The following is a 23,305-nucleotide window of genomic DNA, read 5'->3' as shown; positions in this document are numbered from 1 at the left end:
GCAGGTTCATCCGACTCGGGAATCTCTTGGTCGATTGCCGGTGGTATCCGTCGAAGCATCGAATTCTATTGGATCGCCGAGAGTTATTATCGTTACGTTTTTCGTTTATCGGAACGTTTGATAATTCACTGGGTGACATTGTTATCCGGATCGTCCAAGTTATCCCGGGGAACTCGCCGGGGAACTGCGGATTGCCGATATTGATCGCCGATTTGTCGTGAACAGTGGACACTGGTCACGGAATCGTTTATCGAGTTATTACTGATGTAGGTACCGATGTATTATTTTTAGATTAACGTTAAAAAAGTTCTACAACGTAGGAAACTTCCTAAAATATATTCTTTTATTACTGACTATATTCACTATTGCAGACAATAGGCTTTCACAATCAATTTTATCTATATTGATCTAATATAAAAATTAAACTCAGATAAGTAAGTATAATAACTAATAACGACATACATTTGCAGAAAAATTTGTAAAAATTTCAATATAACATCGGTAATAAATAATAATCAAAACATATTGAAGTATTTAATTTTTTTCAACGCATTTTTGTATCTTTTAAAAATATGTACCTATATGTCATGTAATCAAACTTTTTCAATTTTTTCTTTTTATCACTTTTTGTTTATAACGGCACTATTACAATGACTTATTTTAAACGGTCCCTTGATGGTCGTTATATAATTGAAAACCCGGAATAGACTATAGACGCCGGCAAAGAAAAATCTGTATAATTATGGCGTTACTGCTGTCATAATCCATATAGATGGAAAATTAATTGAAATGTTGCCACACAAAATGAGCCAATTAATAAAATAAAAAATTATTATTATTATTTTAATGGGTGGGGGGACTTTGAGTTTTTTTGGGAGACCAAGGCACTTAGGCACCCTTCTTAAAGAACTCGCCTATCTACGTCTATGTGCAGGGTGTACGTTGAACGTATACTATACGTACCTATATTATATAGATTCGTCAGTGTTATGAAGTGACGAGGCTCGCAAATAATTCCAATTATATACGCCCACAAGACTCGTACCCACCGGAATTGGACGACGAAGTCGTTCGCGCGCGAGTCCGTAAAGTTGCCATCTAAAACTTTCACCACATTATTTTAATCACAGAATTAGTACCTATCACACAGAGTACATCACCTGGTATAAATGTTGGTAGATAAAAATTTAAACTTTGCTACACTAGAAAAATATAGTTTGGGTTCCAATGGACTGTACAAATTCGTATTGAGCCACTGTATACAAATAACACTTTATACCAATTAGACTTAACTAATGTTGTTTTCAGGAAATCATCATGCGATATAGATATGAATATATGACGAAAATCGTCTCCTATATATTGGCATATGGCTATTATAGGGCTATAGTCTATACATTATTTTGGCGATTCGGGACGGTTATTAATTCATTTCGTTACGGACGTTTATTATGCATCTATAGTCGGTTTTTTTTCGGCACACCGTGTAATGTTTTTTTGATTTTCCTGAGACGAAGGATTACGGTTACTTATTTTTACGTTTCGGCTGTCATGAAAACAACAATCGTTGGAGGTGGAAGAGGGGTAAGCATACGGAGGAAATCAGGAAAACCCAGTTGGTACCTTCGACGACCGACGGTGTATAGATCTAGTGTCCTATTAACTCCTCAACAATAATATTATACACATATAACGATCAACAACTATATTTCATGCTATTGGCTCCTGTTATTTTGCGTCGAACACGACAATAATAATAATAATAATAATAATAATAACGCAAATTATTTGTACCGCACACGTAAATATTATATAACATATATAGTGATACATTATTATTATGTCGGTCGTAGCAAGTAGCATGGGCACCACTCCCCGCGGGGACACTTGTGCAGTTGTGCAAATCTGTCCGTAACAGTCGCGTCTGCCGTCTGCGTAGGTACATTGGGTATAGCCGGTGTAGGTACACTTTACGTCTATACCACAGACTATAATATTATGAAAATAGTATATAATATTTCATATAGTCAGTTAGGTCTACACGACTATACCTATACGGCAAACAGCGATATAATTAGAGTACTACGGTATGTGCATAATAATATTATATAGATCCTCGTGTAAAATTTTTCCACGTGTCTATGCGCTTATTATTTGAAAATTTTTTTTAGTCCATTGGCGTTGAACAAATAATTTGTAATGATATTAAAGCAATATTATTTACTCCACCAGCACATAACGACTTAACAATAATAATAATAATAATAATAATACGGGTTACAATGACGCACGCGTGTTGCGTCTGAGTTCATGTTAATTTATGTATTATACGATTACATTACGCAAAATACAATATCATAATTTATAATACCATTCGCGTTTTCGATAAGCGAGAGGATTCGACAATTTGTATATTATTAAATATTATATTTCTTATTAATGTCACGGTTTTAGGTGGGCGTACGCGTATCGCGTACAATAAACCGACATATTATAAATGTATAATGTAATGATAATCGCGTATGCTGCGACGTTCGTAACATTATGCATTTATGCACTGCGATATAATAATAATAATAATTATGCAATGAGTGCGGGACAAGGATTTTCCGAGTTGCCGATATTATGACATGTATATAGCACGCACCACGCGCGGAAATGCGGAATAGTGAAAAGGGAATCGATAAAGGGTCGTCGTCGTGCGTAAAGTATAACTTAGTGCGGTGGCGTCGTCATCGTCGTCGTCGCGAGAGCTTTTTTCCTCCTCGGCTCCTCGTCGTCGTCGTCATCGGCCGGTAGGCTGGCGGCGGGGCGTGGCGCACACGTCCACCCGTACGGACGCGCACCGGTGTGACGACCGCTGTTCGGCTGCCGCCGCCGCGCAGGACCGTTTTCAATTTCAAACCCAACGTATTCGACTACGGTGTTCCTTTTCCCGTTTCGAAACGTTTTACTTTCGGCATCTTCCGTTTTGGGTATTTTGCCAGGTGAAAATCAGGCGACTCGTATTATAAATTTCAGCCCGACAGTGCACGCCGCGGACGACGACAGCACGGCCACGGGCCCGCGCGAAATCGCCTCCGGAAGGGTTGTTTGGGCATTTAGAAGTGTTCCGGACTTCGGAGCGTTTGAGCCGCAGCGCGGGGTTCGTTTGAATTCGGGCGCGCTCGTGTGCCGAACAGCGGCTCGTCGACCGGCAGCCGCGCTCCGCGCCGCTCGTACCCGGTCGGTGTCATTCGTCGGAATCCGAGAGAGCCGGACCGTTTGACTGTAATCGTTGCCACTTGCCGCCTCACGCACACGCACATACACACACACACATAAACACCCAAAAACTCACACAAGCGCGGGTGCGCGCGCGCACACGCACAATCATCCGTATCCGTACGAACGATCGCTTCCGTCCGTATGTTTTGCTTCTGCTGCTGCCAGTGGTGACGTTTATTGTCCAGCGGACGGTGTGAGACGTGATTGTGCGTAGTGCGTGTGTCGTCGTCGCCACCGCCGTCACCGTTGCCGTCACCGCCGCGCGATATCATCGCAGCTGTATCACTGTAAAATAATAAAGAGTCCGCCCGACTGTCTGTCGTCGTTGATCTGACGTATTGGACCCCGCCGTCCTCTTCAGTGAGACACATACGTCCACTACAACACTACCCATAGCTCTTCGCCGCTGTCCGCGATGGCCGGCAACATGGGCATGGAACAGTTGATACCTATCGTGAACAAGCTCCAAGATGCGTTCACCCAGCTGGGCGTGCACATGCAGCTGGACCTGCCCCAGATCGCGGTGGTCGGTGGCCAGAGCGCTGGTAAAAGTTCCGTGCTGGAGAACTTTGTGGGAAGGTAAAGCAAAACTCGACGTTCGTCAGTGTCTTGGGTTCGCTGACACACGACTTGCCCGTAACCGACTGCCAGAATGTTATTTTCGTTACATTTCATGCAACAACATTTTCAGTGTGGCCCCTTATCTTCTTGAATAATAAATACAAAATTATAAAAAAATTGCTTTTTGTTAGAGATCTGATGTTTGTTTTATGTCTACTGTCTGTGTAATATCTGTCCATAGGTGGCCCCCAAACTAGTCCGTTACACCTGCACAATGTTCATTAGCGGCCATCTCGTCTCATTTCAGTCGATGTGAAACGTCTTCGTTTACAATGACGATCCTACAGCCGATATCAGTTTCATGTTTACCTCTGTATTTACACACAGAATATTTTTACCATTATTATTTGCACTATTTATTTTTTGTCATGTACCTATCTATAGGTTATTTTAACCGAATATTAGTTCATTAGAAAATGAAACGAGATCAAAATATATTTCGGGAGCCACGTCAGAGGGACATATCTATAAGGTTAATCGTTTGGATGATGGGCCATACGAATTACAAAGATAGATGTAAAATTTAATTTATAAATACCTCTAGTTATACAAAATGTACATGCTTATTGATGTAATATTTAAATCAGGTAAGTACATACCTCAGTGTATGAACATTACCAATATTGTGGCAGTTGGGTACGGGTTATTTTACATATTGATAGAAATTTATCAGTTGATGTTTAAATATGTAATATGTTTCACATTGGTTGTTAAATATTTTTAATTATAACATACGTATGTTTCAAACTTCTTTAGGTGGTATGGTCTATGGCTATAACTGTAAATGTAATTGATCATTTCTAATCTAAACTAATGATAATTTTGTATCTATTCTATTTATTTGTAGCCTCAAGAGTACCTATATTACCAGTTCTTGTAATTATTAATTTAAGTAGATACATTTAATTACTTGATCGACAATTAATTTGTAACTTAATCTGCAACATGATCATTATATGAACCAATGCATTTGAAGATATTTTGATTTGAATAACTTTAAACTCTTGAATAATAGTAATAACAGTATATAATTAATGTTTTTACTTTCAAGGTGCATAGACCTAGACGAAGATCTAGATGACATAATTTTACGATACCTAAAGCAGATTATAGCTTAGATTATTATTTCATATGCAAATACACAACTAAACAGTTAGTGGTTCAAAACAACAATAACTATTGATTATTTAAGTCGTGATGATAAACACATGTAAATTTTTTACTAAACATGTTTTAACTAAACGCCTACCGACCATGTTTGAAAAAGAACATCAAATTGAATACTTGAATGCAATGGTAAAAAATATAGGTACCTATCTAATCTACTTAAAAAAACAATTGTATTAGCATAAATATATTTTATTGGTTAGATAAAAATGTGTATTATGAAAAATAGTAGTAGGTTCACTTTTAAATATATTAGGCATTGTATGTTTTAAATAACTATTTCAAGAAAAATCTTATTAGGTAGGTATCGTAAAATGTGTTATAGTTTCATAATAACCCTCAGTAGATATTTGGATATTTATTTTCATAAAATGTATTGACATTTTAGTCAAGCATATTGGTTGTAAATCTATTTTGTAGGTATAAATAGTTAATAACTATTGGATTCAATGCTTTATTGTTTTAAATACATTAAATATTATAGGTATTATGGTACCTACCTATATTATTTTTTAGGTGGGTTTCTCATTGTACCTACATTATGTTCACTATAGTTTATTTCATTCATCCCCACCTACTTTACCTATTTACTAAAGAGAAATCTAGTAATAGATCTGATTCACTACTAGAAATTTTGGTCAATGGTTTTTTTATATTTTATAAATTAATATGGTGTTCCATATTTACTCATGTGTAACTTTTTACATTAATTTCAACAATTCACTTTCTTATTAAAACCTAGTTTAAATATTTTCAACATTTCATACAAGAAGTTATAAGTAGGAACTTACCTAACTATTGATTAGAAACCATAATATAAACAATATTGTTTTAATTTAATATGCCAGTTATTTTACATATTATTCTATGGTGTACTATGGTGCCAAACTTAGTTAGGTAGATACCTACCAATGTCTAATTTGTGTGCCTCAGTGCAAATCAATGCCAACTGTGATATTTTTTATTTTGGTAGTCATCCCTCTATTGTCATAAATCTCTAGACTCTTTTATAGATATAGTTTCTAAGGCAGCTTTATCGCACCTAATTTATTTTTATAATTGTCCATTTAATTCTGTTAGTTATTTTATTTACATTAAGACAGTAAAGTTAAGAGTTTAAAAATTAATTATCAATGTTACTAGGTTTATAAAGTTAATAATCACATACATATATAGACCATGTTTTTAAGTATATTATATACCAGGAATACTTAACCTTTTTGTACCTATCTGCTTGTCAATTAATAAATTGTGATTGATTCTGTATAGCCGATGAGTTAAGCAGTATAAAATTATTAATTGAAAAAGTCTAGGAATTGGTTCATAAATACCTGATCCCACTTCAAATTAAAAAAAATTTGGATTTTTAAAATTAAAAAAAACTAAGAGTATCCACACTGCATGCAGATACATCAGTACATGTTATATGTCTTATGGCTACTGACTAATTTACCATAACAGTAAGTCATTAATATAATTATGAGAGCTAAGGTTACGAATACCAATAATTTCTGAGTGCCAAATTTTTCGAACACCTATCAACAGTATCAACCAATATTGGTTTATTAATTAATTTATATATTTTATTTACACCTATTGACTCCGCAGCCGTTCCAATGTAACTGGACGACGGTATAGAAAAGGTGGACTGGTGATAATGAACCGGTTTCGTTCATGACATCATGGTAACGCTCTCCGTTAAAATAGAATTTATAATATTCTAATTATAGAATGACCCCCAGCTATAAGACATATACATGTCCTAAATTTAATTAAAATTCAAACATCTTGAAGTTTTTTTTAGGTAATTTTAGTTTTAAGAGGGTGTCAGCACACTATTTGTTTTCTCTCTCTAGCCCACGCGCAACATAGACAAAACGCATTAACGTTGAAACATTTTTTCTATGATTTTTAGTCATCTTAGAGTGAAATCACCTATAGCAAAAAAGATACAGATTAATATTTTTGAGGAAATCACTTATTGATTTTATATTTTATTGTTATTTGACTTAGTACTCGACTTTCAAAATAAACAAAAAAATGTTGTACATTTAAATTATGTTTAAATAGTTTTGAGACAATATTTAGACAAACTGATATGTCATTCCCTCAAAAATATTATTCTCTATCTTTTTTGTAATGGGTGATTTTACTCTAAGATTACTTAAAAACATACAAAAAATGATTCTGCGTAAATGCGTTTTGCCTATGTTGTGCGTGGGCCAGAAAGAGAAAACAAATAGTGCGCTGAAATCCTCTTTAAGCAAACTATGAACATTTAAAAGTTTTGTAAGACCAGTCTTACATGTGTGTGGCTTAATCTACAGCACCTTTAATCAAAGTTAGCTGCTCCCCACTATTCAAACTAACCATATATATATATTATATTCTCTATAATAAAATACAAATAATTAGTTACATTTTGAATGATTATTAACTACCTAGTACTTTTGTGCATAATGTAAACATACATATTATGTTATTAGAATGTTGATGCTCATTCTTTGAAAATGCTTTATATTTGAATTGTTTAACATAGGTACATTTTTATTTACAACATTTATTTTTAGGGATTTTCTTCCAAGAGGTTCTGGAATTGTAACTCGTCGTCCACTTATTCTTCAGTTGATTAATAGTTCATTGGGTAAGTTAAATTGTACCTATATTATGTAAAATGCTAAGGTTTTTGTTATTTGATTGAGTTTGATCAATACCCTTCTGTTTTCAAACGTGATCTAATATCCAATCGGATAACCGCTTCCTTTGATGTCGCTAAGTATGATATACCTATAGGAAAGACATTTTTCATTAAAACAAACTTAAAAACTTGTACTTAATCAATACCCAACTTAAGTTTGAATTATTAAACATTAAAACATTTTAATAAATTATGACCTTTTTTAAGTACCATTTAACTTCTATTACATCTCACTTATTAAAATCATTTACATTTTGACATCATTAATAAAAGCAATTTTATTCATTTCTAACCTTCGCCATTGCTTGTTAAAATATATTTTTATTTGTTAAATTATCTATAAAAAAAATTATAACTATATTAATATATTAAATTTGTACTATAAAATTAAATTAAACAAATTAAAAATTAACTAAACCAAGATTTACTCTTTAGTGCCTCATTAATTAGGTACCTATGTTGTTCATTATTATAGTTAAATTTTAATTTTTATAGAATATGGAGAATTTCTTCATTGCAAAGGAAAAAAGTTTGCTGATTTTGATGAAATTAGGCGTGAAATAGAAAATGAAACTGATCGTATGACTGGATCTAATAAAGGAATTTCTAACATACCAATAAATTTGAGGGTATATTCTCCTAATGGTAAGTACAGTACATATATTAACCTACCTATATTGTACCATTAAAAGAATTTAAAGAAATTTTATTTCATTTTTGTTATATAATATAGAAACTATTAAAAGTAACACCTTTAATTTCCATAAATGAAATTGTTAATAACATATTATACTAATTAACTCCAACATATTTTATACAACGATTATTTGGCATTTGAAAGAAAAAAAAGATAGCTAGTAGATAATAGTATTTAATTTTTTATTATGATTTCCAAACTGTTAGTTTTATTCAGTAGTTTTGAATCTAATTTATATATTGTTTAAAAGTCATACCATTTTATTATGGTTATTATTTATAACGTGTGTAAACAGTTTTAAACATCACAATGATCGACTTGCCTGGCTTGACAAAAGTGCCAGTGGGTGATCAACCAGCTGACATTGAACAACAAATCAAAGACATGCTGTTCCAATTTATCACAAAAGAAACATGTCTTATACTGGCTGTTTCTCCAGCTAATGCTGATTTGGCTACTTCAGATGCCTTACAAATTTCAAAACAAGTTGACCCAGACGGTAAACGTTAATCGGCCAGTAGTCTGCTCGGAAATATTGCACCAAGTCATGCTATTAGCAATTTTGTCGTTTTTTTAGTTTTCCTTAGAATGTTCTTTGTACATTGCTTAAAAGTATTTTTTGTTTCTTTAAACATTTAAAAAAAATGTTTTACCAATCAAATGGTTTAATTCTAATTGAAAACTAAAACAGTGTATAGAAATTATCATTAATAATTCGTTATAAATCAAGGTGTAGGGCTAGGGAACAAGTCATACATTTTTCAACATAGTTGGTTTTATTCGTGGCCGTTGTGTAGTTGTTCTAGTATTATTTTCCAGTGTTGAACCTGACCCTTGTTGATTTGCCTGGTATGACCAAGGTACCTGTTGGGGACCAGCCTCCCGACATAGAGCAACAAATAAGATCAATGTTATATACTTTTGTTAAACGAGATAATTGCCTGATTTTGGCTGTAACACCAGCTAACCAAGATTTGGCCAACAGTGATGCATTAAAAATTTCTAAAGAAGTTGACCCTGAAGGTAAGAAATGATAAGATTTTCCATCTACCTACATATTGTGTATTAATAAACTCTTAAATAATCTCTGTACCTATTATATCAACATAATCAGTATAAAATGATTATTTATTAGAGAACTTATGAACGGCATACCCATTTAAAATATTAATATAAAAACAATCAGATTTGTTTCATTTTATTCCTATATATTGGTGTGATGAGTTTTTGATATATTGTATTCTTTATCAGGTTGTACACTTTATTTTGATATTTAATGATTTTAAAATTCAATTTTAAGCTTTAGTAACATTTGAAAACTACTATTCACTGTTCATTATATCAATTTTAAAAATATTATTCCATTTTATAAGTTATCACGCGCCTATAAATGTGATTATTTAGACATGTATCATGTATGGTAGTGAAACTGCATGTTATGTATACAATAATAAATCCTATTTTTTTTAATTATTACTTTAGATATTTTATGCATTTTTTTTCCATTATCAATAAATAATTACATCCACTTTGATTTTTGAACCATTGCAACTATTTACCTAACTTAATATTAACGAAGCATGTTCATATTTTATCAACAAAATTTGTATATTTTTTTTTTTTAAGTTTTAAATTAAAAATGTTGTTGAAATTAGTTTTATGCACTTTTTTACATTTGAATTTGTATATAATTAAAACACATAATATTAATTTCTTAGGTATGCGAACTATTGGTGTCATAACAAAATTGGATCTGATGGATGAAGGAACTGATGCTAGAGACATACTGGAAAACAAGCTTCTGCCTCTCAGGCGTGGTTACATTGGTGTAGTAAATAGAAGTCAGAAAGATATCGATGGCCGTAAAGATATAAAAGCTGCTTTGAGTGCAGAAAGAAAATTCTTCTTGGCGTATGTTGAATATTTTTATTCAGTTTAAAATTTAAATCTATAAGAGAATCTATATAAGTTATAATTTTTCTGTTTAGACATCCATCGTATAGACACATGGCTGACAGACTTGGTACACCATATTTGCAAAGAGTTTTGAATCAACAGCTCACAAATCATATTAGAGATACATTGCCAGGCCTTAGGGATAAATTACAAGTATGTTTTATTTTATTTTTGTAAAGGTCATTGTCACTTATAATATTATCACTTTTAGAAACAATTACTTACATTAGAAAAAGATGTCGAACAGTTTAAATACTTTAGGCCAGATGATCCGGCTATTAAAACCAAAGCAATGTTACAGTAAGAAATTTTAAGTCATTTATTATTTATTTGTACACTATTATTTATTATGTTCTCATGAATTTAGAATGATTCAACAACTTCAATCTGATTTTGAACGCACAATTGAAGGTTCTGGTTCTGCTCAGATAAATACCAATGAACTATCTGGAGGTGCTAAAATCAATCGTTTATTCCATGAACGTTTCCCATTTGAAATTGTGAAAATGGAAATTGATGAAAAAGAACTAAGGAGGGAAATAGCATTTGCCATCAGAAACATTCATGGTATGTAATACACCACAAGAAGATACTTAACATTCATAAATAAATATGTTTATTTTTATAGGTATTAGAGTGGGTTTATTCACACCTGATATGGCATTTGAAGCTATTGTGAAAAAACAAATTGCTAGATTGAAAGAACCATCATTGAAATGTACCGATCTCGTTGTTAATGAATTATCTAACGTAGTTAGAATTTGTACAGATAAGGTGTGAACATAATTGATATTCATACACTTGTTTTATGTAAAAATGTTTTAAGAAATATGTATTTTTGATTTTATAGATGTCCAGGTATCCACGTTTACGAGAAGAAACAGAACGTATCATTACATCATATATTCGTAATCGTGACCAAATGTGTAAAGAACAGTTAATCTTATTGGTTGAATGTGAACTTGCTTACATGAATACAAATCATGAAGATTTCATAGGATTTGCAAAGTATGTAACAAGAGTTGTATCTCAACAATTATGAATGTTATTAATTTGTTATGTAATATAATATATTATTGTCTTGTAGTGCACAACAGTCTTCTGATAACTCCAACAAAACTCATAAGCTTGGTAATCAGGTGATACGTAAAGGATGGATGTGTATACACAATTTAGGCATTATGAAAGGAGGATCTAGGGATTATTGGTTTGTATTAATGTCAGAAAACATCTCATGGTTTAAAGATGAAGAGGTATGTACATAATTATAAATATTTTTTGTTAGATATTTTATGGAAATAAATAATTATTACTTCTAAAGGAAAGAGAAAAAAAGTACATGTTACCATTAGATGGATTAAAAATCAAAGATGTTGAACAAGGTTTCATGTCACGTCGTCATACATTTGCACTATTTAATCCAGAAGGCCGTAATGTTTACAAGGTGAATTTTGAATTGAATTATGTGTAACATTAAGCCTACTCTCCACTGGTTTTTAATTAAATTCAAAATTCATGTCATAGTAATTTTTAACTCTTAGTATGTTCTAAATTATGATTAAAAAAATAGTATATTATACTATTATTATGGTTTTATCAATGACAATTACAATCAAAATTTATCATTGTATTTAACTTTTTCCAAAAGATCAGTGGAGAATTGGTTTATAACATTTTTTTAATTACATAAATATATTTATTTAGGACTACAAACAGCTTGAATTAAGTTGCGAAACACAAGATGATGTAGATTCTTGGAAGGCATCATTTTTACGTGCAGGTGTTTATCCAGAAAAGTCATCCGATATATCCAATAGTGATGAGGTAAAATTTTATTAACTGACATTTGAGATATTTATGCATATATTTTTAATTAAATTTTATTTTTTTTTGCCTTTCGATCAGGATGGTCGTGAGGTTAGTGTCATATTTTAATTTCTCAATAATAATTTATAAAATATTTCTCAACTTAATATTTCACTATTATAGAGCAGTACAGAATCGACTACATCTATGGATCCAGTTTTGGAAAGACAAGTAGAGACTATAAGAAATCTAGTTGATTCATATATGAAAATTGTGACAAAATCTTGTCGAGATCTAGTCCCTAAAATCATTATGCATTTGATCATAAACAACTCAAAAGATTTTATTAATGGAGAATTATTAGCTCATCTTTATGCATCTGGCGATCAGGTAATTTATGTATAATGCATATTTTTAAATGTTGCAACTATTTAATATCAATACAGTATATAATATTGTATAGTTGTTCTCAGATAACTTGACAGAGCAGCGCTTAAGACTAAAATAGTTCTTAATATTTTGTGTTATTTCCAATTTTCTAAACTTAGAATAATAAAAATACAGATATTTAACAAGTCAAGATTGCTTAAATGCTAAAGAGTCAAATGTATCATAAAATGTAACCTTCTATCGGTCCCTCGGTTTTTTTTCTTCATATTTGGTCGCGCTGCTTAAAATTGTATACAATATGTAAGCATGCTAAACCCCATTTTTTCTTTTAATAGTACATTTATTCAAATTCAGATTTTAATTATTTTTAAGTATACCAAAAAACCATATTTTCAAATTCTAGATATTTTTTGTTCTACTTACTCACTGTGGTAATACAAAGTTCTATTTTTTAAATAAGAACCCCTTTTTTTCTGCAAATTATTTTCTTTTGAAAATTTGGATGTGTCTAAAATTTAAAATGTTTATACTAATGATAATATTCCTTAAAAATAGTTTTAAAAAAAGTATTTATTATATTTTGATAATTTTTACAAATTATTTATATTGATTTCTACTTACTCACTGTGGTAATACAAAGTTCTATTTTTTAAATAAGAACCCCTTTTTTTCTGCAAATTATTTTCTTTTGAAAATTTGGATGTGTCTAAAATTTAAAATGTTTATACTAATGATAATATTCCTTAAAAATAGTTTTAAAAAAAGTATTTATTATATTTTGATAATTTTTACAAATTATTTATATTGATAGGTCAATAGTAGTTATAGTAAATACCAACATTTTAAAATCATCTAAGCCCCCATCTTTACTTAACCCATTACCATAGACATATTATCCTTAGTGTACAAAATTATATAACTCAAATACTCATTTAAATTTTGATTATCAATTTGGTTTATACATCAAAATTCTCAAAAAAATATCTGCTGAAAAATGAAAAAGGGGATCCAATTAAAAAAACAGAAGTTTGTATTGTCACAAGATCATCCTTAGATGGTACAAAAAATTATTATTAAGATTTTAAAATATGGTCTTTAAGTGTATTAAAAAAATTACAAAAATCAGTTTTAGATTTAATACAAGCAAAAAGTAGGGTGAGTATGCTTAAGAAATCGCCCTGTATATACTAAAACTTTATTTATTTATAATAACACAAATTATTTTAAGTATATTTGGCTCTTTTAAGACAATTTTTTTTTAGATTTTGATAAAAAAGTAATAGTTTTAAAAAACATTGTTATCATTTGTTCTTATTCGGTAATAGCTTACAAGTAAATAAGTTAATAACTAGATGATGATGATTCAATATAACTAGAATCAAATTACTAATAACATTATTTAAGCATTTTAATAACAGCTATATTGATAATTATGCATAATAATGATTTTCGATAGTTATTAATAGAGCGTGGATTTGTGTGCATTAAAAACCAACCAAATATGTGCTAAAATATCTTAAATATATACACTAAAATGTTTGAATATGCACTTAAAGATTAGTAAAAAGACATATTTTCTGAATGTTACATATGAGATAGTGTGATACCATTCAAATCTGATGATAATGATTAATTTGAAGAGGACTCTTTACCTACATATCTTGTCTATGTCTGAAAAACATACATTATAACAAAAATGTGTTTACTAGAACCATTATTATGTTGTTAGCTTTCAATTTTTAATAGTAGAGTGAATTGATCATTATCAAACTTAAAGATAACATTATGTTTGTACATACAATTTGAGTATCCATGTGTAATATTACAATTTAAAAATAAAAATATTGTAAACAATCAATAATTGGTTGAACATTCAACATAATATTCTCTTATCTTTATGTTTGATAATAGATAAATTTGCTCTAATATTAAAGTTAAAAATCCAAAATTGATTCTACTGAATTTAAATTTGCTTTTTGTGCATTTGTAAGATGGACAACAGATGAAAAATGTCCTCATAATGGTTTAACTATCTCAAAAATACCAACTTTTACATAATTCTTGGTTATTTTCAACAATAAAATAGCTTTAAAAATTATAAAATATTTTTAATAAGTATTAAATTTATTTTATTAAAAAGTTCTAATAAATAAATTACACTTTATATAATATAATACGCCTGTTATTATCATTAAATAAATAAATAATTATTATTGTTATTTAATAATGAATGAATTTTAAGACTAAATCAATAAATTTTGTATTTAAGTCTCAAATGATGGAAGAAAGTGCTGAAGAGGCCGTAAAACGTGAGGAAATGATGCGCATGTACCAAGCATGTAAAGAAGCATTGAGAATTATTGGTGATGTATCAATGGCTACTGTTACCACACCCGTTCCACCACCAGTCAAGAATGATTGGCTTGCATCTAGTCTTGACAACCCAAGGTAGATTTGTTATAAATTATTTGTGCATACTTCATACAGTTCATATTCTATATTTGTATAACTGTTAAAGGTTGTCTCCTCCAAGCCCTGGTGGTGCTGGACGTAGAGGAGTACCTTCTAACCCAACACCTGCAAATGCTGCATCAAGAGCACCTCCACCACCTCCAGCTTCAGGAAGACCAGCTCCAGCAATACCCAACAGACCTGGGCCAGAACAGGGACGACAACCTCCTGCTCCACCTGGTAGGCCTGGTGGCCAGGGGCTTCCTCCTCCTTTAATTCCTTCGTAAGTCAATTTGGGCATTTCATTGCTTTAAACATTTATCATTACAGCTCATAGAAATTCCCATAAATTGAATCTAATATAATATAGTTCTGTTAATTATATATTTATTAAAATTAGTAATTATTTAGTGCGTAGCTAACTACTAGCTTTACTAACAATTATTAGCTAGTTAGCTATGTACTTAATGATAGTACTCACTAACATGTAGTTAGTTTGAGCTACTAACATTTAGTGTAAAAGGCAGCAACGGCGACGGTGTGGTTTTTTTTTACATTTCAGACGCCGTTAATGTGTATTGTCGAGCATGTCTTCAGAGGCCGATTAAATCTGCAACTTCATTAATAATAATCACTATATTCATAACCAACTAACCTATACACATTAAATTGAAGCCAGAGTAAGCTAAATTTGGTCCATTGTCTTATTTCTTTTAATTTGAGTGATTAATAATAGTATTTTTATTATTTATTTGTTATAAAAAAAAAATATTTACTTATATATTATATTTGTTTTGTATTCGTTATGTTGGTTAATCTCATTGTCTAGGTTAGCACATCAGTATAATTAGGTAATTAGATGTTATTTACCTAGGTATGTTACCTAATATTTGTTAAATAATTCACAGTTTGTAAGTCTTTAAGTATTAACTTTTATAATTTATAATTATTTCCTATATTAGGAATACTTACACAGTCACCCTTAAACAATTATCGTTGGTAGTGATTGTGAATTACGTATATAAAATATTATTCGACTATTTTAAGGTATATTGTCTACTATTTTATTTTTTTAGCTCATAATTAACGAAATGTTAGACGATGTACATTGTTATTAATTTATTATAATTAAAACAATTTAAGAAGTGATATTAATATCTGGTTAGAAATTATTTAGTGTTTAAGCTCATCATTATATGTTTTCTAGTTGCATAGTCAAGAAAATGTTTTAGAATTTGCAGGTAGTTTTGCTGTATACTTCACAAAAGTATAATTAAACCTTTTATTATGTTGAAAATGTTATTAATTTACTTCATTTTAGATATTTTCAAACATGAAAGTCATTTTCAATATTATGATACTAAATAGTAAATAAATAACTTCTCAATATTGTAATCTGAAAAATATAATATTGGTAATTTGTGAATTGGAAATATAATAACAAATAATTGATGATGAATATAATTTATAATATAATATAATACAAATCAATTTAAATTGCATTTTCAATACATGAAATCACATTTTTCTTGACCATGTATAAAACTAGATACTAAAATAATAAGATAAACCAACTAATAACAACAAAATTTTATTTTTTCTAGACGTAGTTATAATTAAATGCACTTATATTAATGTTACTAAATTCAGCAATCAGCATATTATTCAACGCTTATAATCCAGTTAAAATTTATTCATATATATATATATATATATGTATTATTTTAATAAAAATTTATCAAAACAAATGCTTCTGCTGGTAATAATATTGGTGTCAGTTTTAAACTAATTTATTAATGTTATACCAATGGGTTTATGGTACAAATAGATTGTTGATATTTATTTAAACATTTTATTATATCTTATAAAAAATATTTATCTAAACTATAAGAAATATCTGTAATTATAAAATAATGGCTATGCGCGAGTTATATATTCATATTATTATCATGGTATTGGCGATAACAGGCGAGGATCAATGCCGCAAATACCGCAACGTGTACAACAAGCGGTCGGCCAAGCTGTGGCACAAGTAGCTGTCAATGAGCTTACCAATGCTTTTGCCAACCGTTTCAAATAAGCTGTGTATTTCACTTACTAGATGTATACATGGCATGGTGAGTTTATACCAAATGTATTCATGTCAATTTTAGTGTATTTTTTGTTAAATGTATTTCATTTGTCTTGAAATGCTTTTTGAAAGATAGTTCAAAAGTTTACAAACCAAAGACAACAAAAAATTTATGGTTTTTGTCTTTTTTATTATATCTGTTAAATCTAATAAGTATAAGTATAACCTTAATCCTTATTATGTATGAAATATACTTATTATAATATTTACTATGGACAATGTGAACAGTTAAAATTATTTTCAGTTTATACTTTTAAGTATTATACGTATTTGCCATTTTATTTACTTGGTTTAAAACCTGAAATTTGTTCACTCAATGTATTAAGACAAGTGAAACACATAATATAATAATTATTAATCATAGGTAGTTGTTATATCAGGAGTTTAAAAACAAAGTAAATGTATGCCAACATTATTTTGGTTCTTTAATTTCAGCACGCGAAGAAAATGTCTAGACTTGATTTATCTTCTATTTAAGAAGCAGGTGAATGCCCAAAAAACAAGACAAAACATTTTTAATTTAAAAATTAAAATAAATAATTTATTTTAGATTTTATTATCCATTTCCTCTTAGGCTAATTAATTTAAAAATGTTTAACTATAGTCTAGATGTGATGTACGTATGAAATGTGATTCTTAGTAACTGAATGTTTACGCATAAACTCAATTTTTTTCTTTTGTTATGTACATAAAATAATAATATTAATTATTATAATATTATTATCGAAGGCCTCGTTATTTATTAATAATTTTTAAGACAAAGAGGTCCTGTTATTGTTATTATTATAATTTATTATCATTCCATTTATTAAATTTATCTATTTAATTTTAAGTGCAATTAGGGGTTTTCTGTTTTTTTTTTTCTAACATGAATCCCTATAAACAATCACATTTTAAGTATGTAATATGTATTATGTAATCAGTTATTTTAATTATTGAGCGGCATTTATTTTTATAAAGTCGAAAAGGTTATATTTTTATTGTCTGTATACAAGAATGAAGCTATTTAAAATTAATATATTGTTAATTATTTAGTTACCAGAGTTCCTGAAGTTAAATACAGAGACTAGTGTAATCATAATAAGTCATAACGAATGGAAATTAACATAGAGAAAAACAATTTTATTCAATGAAATGATATATTATATATACATTTGTTTGTTGATAAATTACTCTTAGACGTGGCAAATTAATAATTTTAAAATTTATAAATATTTTCATTTAAAATAAAGAGAATATATTAAAATTAACTTAAGTATAACCTACCTAATTTGTAATTTTTGGCTTTGCACCACTAAATCCATAGTGTGACTACTTCACAATATAAAATTACATTGTTTTATAAAGAGCAATAATTGGATGTTGTTTAAAATATACAATTAAAACAAACTTATATTAGACATATTTTATGTCATCGTTATTGAAAAAAATTGTTAAGTCGTTTCAATTGTATTAGACAAGGAAAAAAAGACTTTGTAATTTTTATATAATAAGATAATCATTAAGTGTATGTTACAGAATAGGAATATTTAGGTTATATATTCTGATATAATTGTATTGTTAAGTCAATTACTTTTTTGATGAAATACGACATAACTAGTTTTTTTTTTGTGTTCCTAGTAATTTGATTGCTTTTTAATAATAAATTAATCGTAAGCAATTTTTGTGAGTGTGAGCTAAAACCACAGTCGTGCAATTCAATAGCGTGCATAATGTTATACTCATACCCGAGGTATGAGCACCAACCCTACCTTAACGTATATAATTTAATCACTAAAATACTTTTTTATAATACGGTCAATGCAATAAATTTTGTTGAATAAATTTTTTAAAATACTGCCGTCATCTCTCGCTTCATAATAAGACCGAACAATTGTGACTGACCTATACTTGTTACACTTAATTATATGTGAGCTTACTCACGGTACTATACCGTTACCTTGCGAGTAACCCTAAATTCGACGGCAGATGATCGGTTTGTACAGTGTCATTAATGTTTAGAAGTTTCTAACTATGTTATCGATATTCGGCGACTCGGGGTCGTTGTATTTAATGTACCTTAATTCACAATAACAACAATGTTATAGTGGTTGCTAGGTATTGCCCTACAGTTTATAGTTTACCGTACCATACCGCGTTACAGTATCGAGTGACCATGTGTTTTAGCTCCGACTCAAAATGATTGGCTTTAATATTATGTAATAATAACGCTCATTAAATATTAACCATTTACTATACCATCAATTTAAATTTAAATAAATAAATAATATTGTTATCTCTGAATATTATATATATATACAAGACACTTGCAAAAAAAATTGATGTACCTTAGACAAAAACGTGTCGGATTGTAGCAATAAACGAAAAAAAGATAAATTGTACGTTATGCGCATTATACAATATTATTATTAACAAACAATTTGTAGTGTAATGTATTAATTAAGCACAGAAAACAAAGAAAGGCTTTTTTTATTCACCGATTATTGTGAATATAACATAATATTATTTTAAAAAAACAATTGAATTAATTATACGATATTGTTATTAAAAATAACCGAGAAAAAAAACAAAAAGACTTATTGCGATTTTTCGGGTTAGGCCACCCGCCTATACTCGCTACAGTAACCTATGTATAAATACAGTGTTTTTAACGATAACGGTGATACTTAATGTTTCAAACGCAGACCTTGAATTTGATTCTGTTTTTTTCTAATACACCTATTTTTCCACGCACGGGTGGCAGAACCAATTTTTTTTCAAATTAACCCAACCTTTTTTGTTCGTAATTGAATTACCCACCTAAATTATAATAATCATCTGACTTTTAAGTTTTTTTCGATTTTAAAAATTGACTGATTGAGTGATTTAAAGTTTCAACTAATCATATACAATTGGAATGAAATTAGTAAAATCGTATACTGTGAGAAAAATTCCATTAACATAATATATTCATAAATATTATACATAAATCTAAACTGTAACTAATTTGGTTTTGCTGTGATTAAAAAATGGTTAGAAATAAATCTTATACGTAGTTACGAAGGTTACCTTTTGAAATATTTCGTTTTACCGCTACCGTTGTTAATACAGATATTTTATTTTGAGGTACTTATTTTCATTGTTCTTTCCGTTTCATCTTTCTTTCTTACTAACATCCCAATACCTACCCCGTTTTCACACGTCATCGCTCATCACAATAATAATAAGTAAGAATAATTATTATTATTCTAATATTAACACTGTTATTCGCTTTTTGCACGCTACACATAACACATATGGGTATAATATAATTGCATTCGCCTCGGGTCGCGCTCGCATAGCCTCAAACGATGGTGTAGGTGCTACTGTAATTCATACGTATGTAATGATGTGCCTGCCATTTATAGGCGTTGTCTAATCAAAAATTATTGACTGTTAAAATATTTAATATTTTTAAAAGTATGTTACTTTTGAACCCATACAGACAAATAGTGTCTTTAGCGTTACTGCCACTTTTGGAAGTTTCCGGAAATCCTCGATTTCAACCAATCTTTAGATCCGTTGCGCATCGTAACAAATCGGTGTATAGTATTTCTTCCTAGTAAGGGGCACTCTCAGCCATCAGGACTCCACGGGAATATGACCACTAGGGAATGGATTTTAATGTCTCTAAACTCAAAAAATGCATTTATGACATAAAAACACTAAAAATACACTTAAAAGAATTTTATTTTGGTTATACCTACGATACAACTATCTATTATTTAATTAATGTCCTATAAAAATGGGTTGACCCGTGTTGAATTATTAAAATTGACATCTGTATGTAATCGATCGGTTTTCGTGTTACGATTTGATCGTCGTAAAAATCTAGTAACTGCGTGTTAAACTGTAAATATTAAAAAAAAAAGGCATATTTTAATGTAATTTTTGTTTTGTTATATCCCCAGAAATATATTAAAAATTTAAAAAATGTGCAAAAAATAATTTTTTAGAATAGTATGCACTTGAAACACATTCGTAGATAGAAAAGCATCATTGTCTGGCAATCCAAAAAAAGATACAAATACATTGAAATCTGTGCCCTTTGTATGACCAACACCACTCGGCAGTCAGCACCTTTTAGATGGCTTAAATCGTATATCTGATCCAAGCCACGCCCAAAATAAAATATTGCGTCCTCAGTACCTGTGCCGCTAAAAAATGTTCATCTCTTCAACGCATTTTTGTTAATTTTTAATTTTTAATCACATTTTGTTTTGTTTTATGCAAATTATCATTTTTATTATTTTTGTTTTTAGGCGTCCTGTTAATTTAGTAGCCGCTCCGCGTATGCAAAATCGACTGCACTTTCAACGGAATTAATAATGTAATAATATTATTGTTCGTACATCGATTTGCGCTTCCCCCTCGGCTTTTCGTCGTTGAGTTACCAACGTGTACCTACTACTGTTGATTATTATTATCACCATTATTATTATTATTATCATTTTTATATCCTGTTCGTTTTCTCCCTACATCAACACCAATAATAATATAATTTTATTATTTCTCGGAGAAGACAGGATGCGACTGCGTTATATCATAATATATTTTATTATATTATACCAGTGATATATTATATTATTGTGTCGTGAAAAAGAAAATTGCAATAACGAATGAAATCGTATTTCCCATTTCCGGTTCCTACGTATATTGTACAACCTCCTATATATTATTATATTATAATTATTACTATGCTCACATATGACATATTTATGTTTATTATCTGATCACGACGATGAGGACGAACGTGTTTGTGTGTTTTTACAATTTATTCTCCTGTATTATACACACACCTACGGTTTTCATGGACTCGAGACGATCGTCGTGCAAACATAAATGTGTACATACATTATACATTATGCGTACGTGAAGAGTTTATACTTTTTATATTTTGCTTTTTAATATTGATATTAAATATATATACTGTAAAAAAACCATTTTTATTATATTTATGTCGACATTTTTTACCGTTATATACTTTATGTTATAAATGTTTTTTTTTTATTATTATTTTTTATTTTTTTTATACACAACCCGAATTTTTCTAACTCCGCCCCCCGACTGAACAGTTGATACGAATTACGATGTATATGTATTTTTTTGTTAAAAATCGTAAAAATAGAGACTGTTATAAATTAGTGTATTAGGAGGTATACATTAATTTGAGTATATATCAATGATTTCAATAATATGTGTGTAAATTCGTTCGACGTGCATAGGTCATGCAGTCGTTGTTCAAATGGAAGATACTAAAAACGATAATATACGGGGACGATGATGAAATATGTACGAACACTACGAAAAAATGCCTGCACAACAGACTGTTAAACCACAGTTGCCTATTTTATTCCGTTATCACGACATGGTTAAGAATTAATATTCTTATAAAATAAAATCTAAATAAATGTTTTAATCAGGCACGTACGCGGGTGGGGGGGGGGGGGGGTCATTCAACTCTTTCCTCTACGAAATGTTTTGGGATTTTATGTATCATGTTAATTAAAAAAAAAATATATATATTATTTTTTTCAATTACTGTCTACTGATTTTCAAAAACACCCTCTTTTCTGCGTACGTCCCTGTTTTTAATCATAACAGAAAATAATAATTTGTAATGCTGGGTTTAAACAAATAATACTACATTAAACATACCGTATTTGTCCTGTATATATTTTATACTCGTATAAATAATATAGGTTAATAATCTATAGATTTAAAAATGGAGCGTGAAAAATGTCGTTACCTCATCAATCGAGAACGGTTGGTCCGATTTGGCTCAATTTTTTTAAGATGTTCGTAATTGCCATGTGAAAATTTTTATGAAAGAAAATTTTAGGAAAATCCACCGGAAAAGTAGGAAATCTGGATGTAAAAATACAACAGTGTATTATATATGGGTTGCTGTTGGTTAATCGGGCATGTTTGTTAATTTGTATTATTTTTTTTTGTACATATATATATATATAAATGAATGTTTGTGTATAGATTAGACCTCTGGGAAGAAGACAGGCTAATTTAAAAAATGGTTAAATTTGGTTTTTAATTATTCATCTGATATTAGTACGGTTAGGTTAGGATTTTGTATTAATTCAGTGGC

General features: G+C 29.8%; 1 protein-coding gene across 8 annotated transcripts; it reads left to right on the top strand.

The window, feature by feature from the left end:
* The first annotated feature begins 3,214 nt into the window (after positions 1-3,214).
* On the top strand, positions 3,215-22,628 carry LOC132952876 (dynamin). Of its 8 annotated transcripts, XR_009665525.1 has the most exons (20): positions 3,224-3,846; positions 7,626-7,699; positions 8,249-8,398; positions 9,270-9,473; positions 10,169-10,361; positions 10,439-10,559; positions 10,618-10,706; positions 10,774-10,973; positions 11,035-11,180; positions 11,257-11,414; positions 11,494-11,659; positions 11,728-11,850; positions 12,111-12,230; positions 12,312-12,323; positions 12,396-12,602; positions 14,872-15,050; positions 15,121-15,336; positions 15,616-15,733; positions 17,022-17,170; positions 21,465-22,628. XR_009665525.1 is itself a non-coding variant. In XM_061025356.1 (19 exons), the coding sequence occupies exons 1-18, from the start codon at positions 3,683-3,685 to the stop codon at positions 17,131-17,133; spliced, it is 2,634 nt and encodes an 877-aa protein (XP_060881339.1). In that variant the 5' UTR covers positions 3,215-3,682; the 3' UTR covers positions 17,134-17,170; positions 17,620-19,763. The 8 variants fall into 8 exon arrangements, 7 of the variants coding, with proteins under 7 accessions (XP_060881339.1, XP_060881341.1, XP_060881338.1 ...); XM_061025356.1 differs by lacking the exons at positions 9,270-9,473; positions 15,616-15,733; positions 21,465-22,628 and adding exons at positions 8,746-8,949; positions 17,620-19,763 and having other exon boundaries at positions 3,215-3,846; XM_061025355.1 differs by lacking the exons at positions 15,616-15,733; positions 21,465-22,628 and adding an exon at positions 17,620-19,763 and having other exon boundaries at positions 3,223-3,846.
* Positions 22,629-23,305: the final 677 nt, after the last annotated feature.

Source organism: Metopolophium dirhodum, chromosome 9, assembly GCF_019925205.1.
Source record: "Metopolophium dirhodum isolate CAU chromosome 9, ASM1992520v1, whole genome shotgun sequence".
NCBI classification, from domain to species: domain Eukaryota; kingdom Metazoa; phylum Arthropoda; class Insecta; order Hemiptera; family Aphididae; genus Metopolophium; species Metopolophium dirhodum.
This window is presented reverse-complemented; position numbering and strand designations above follow the sequence as displayed.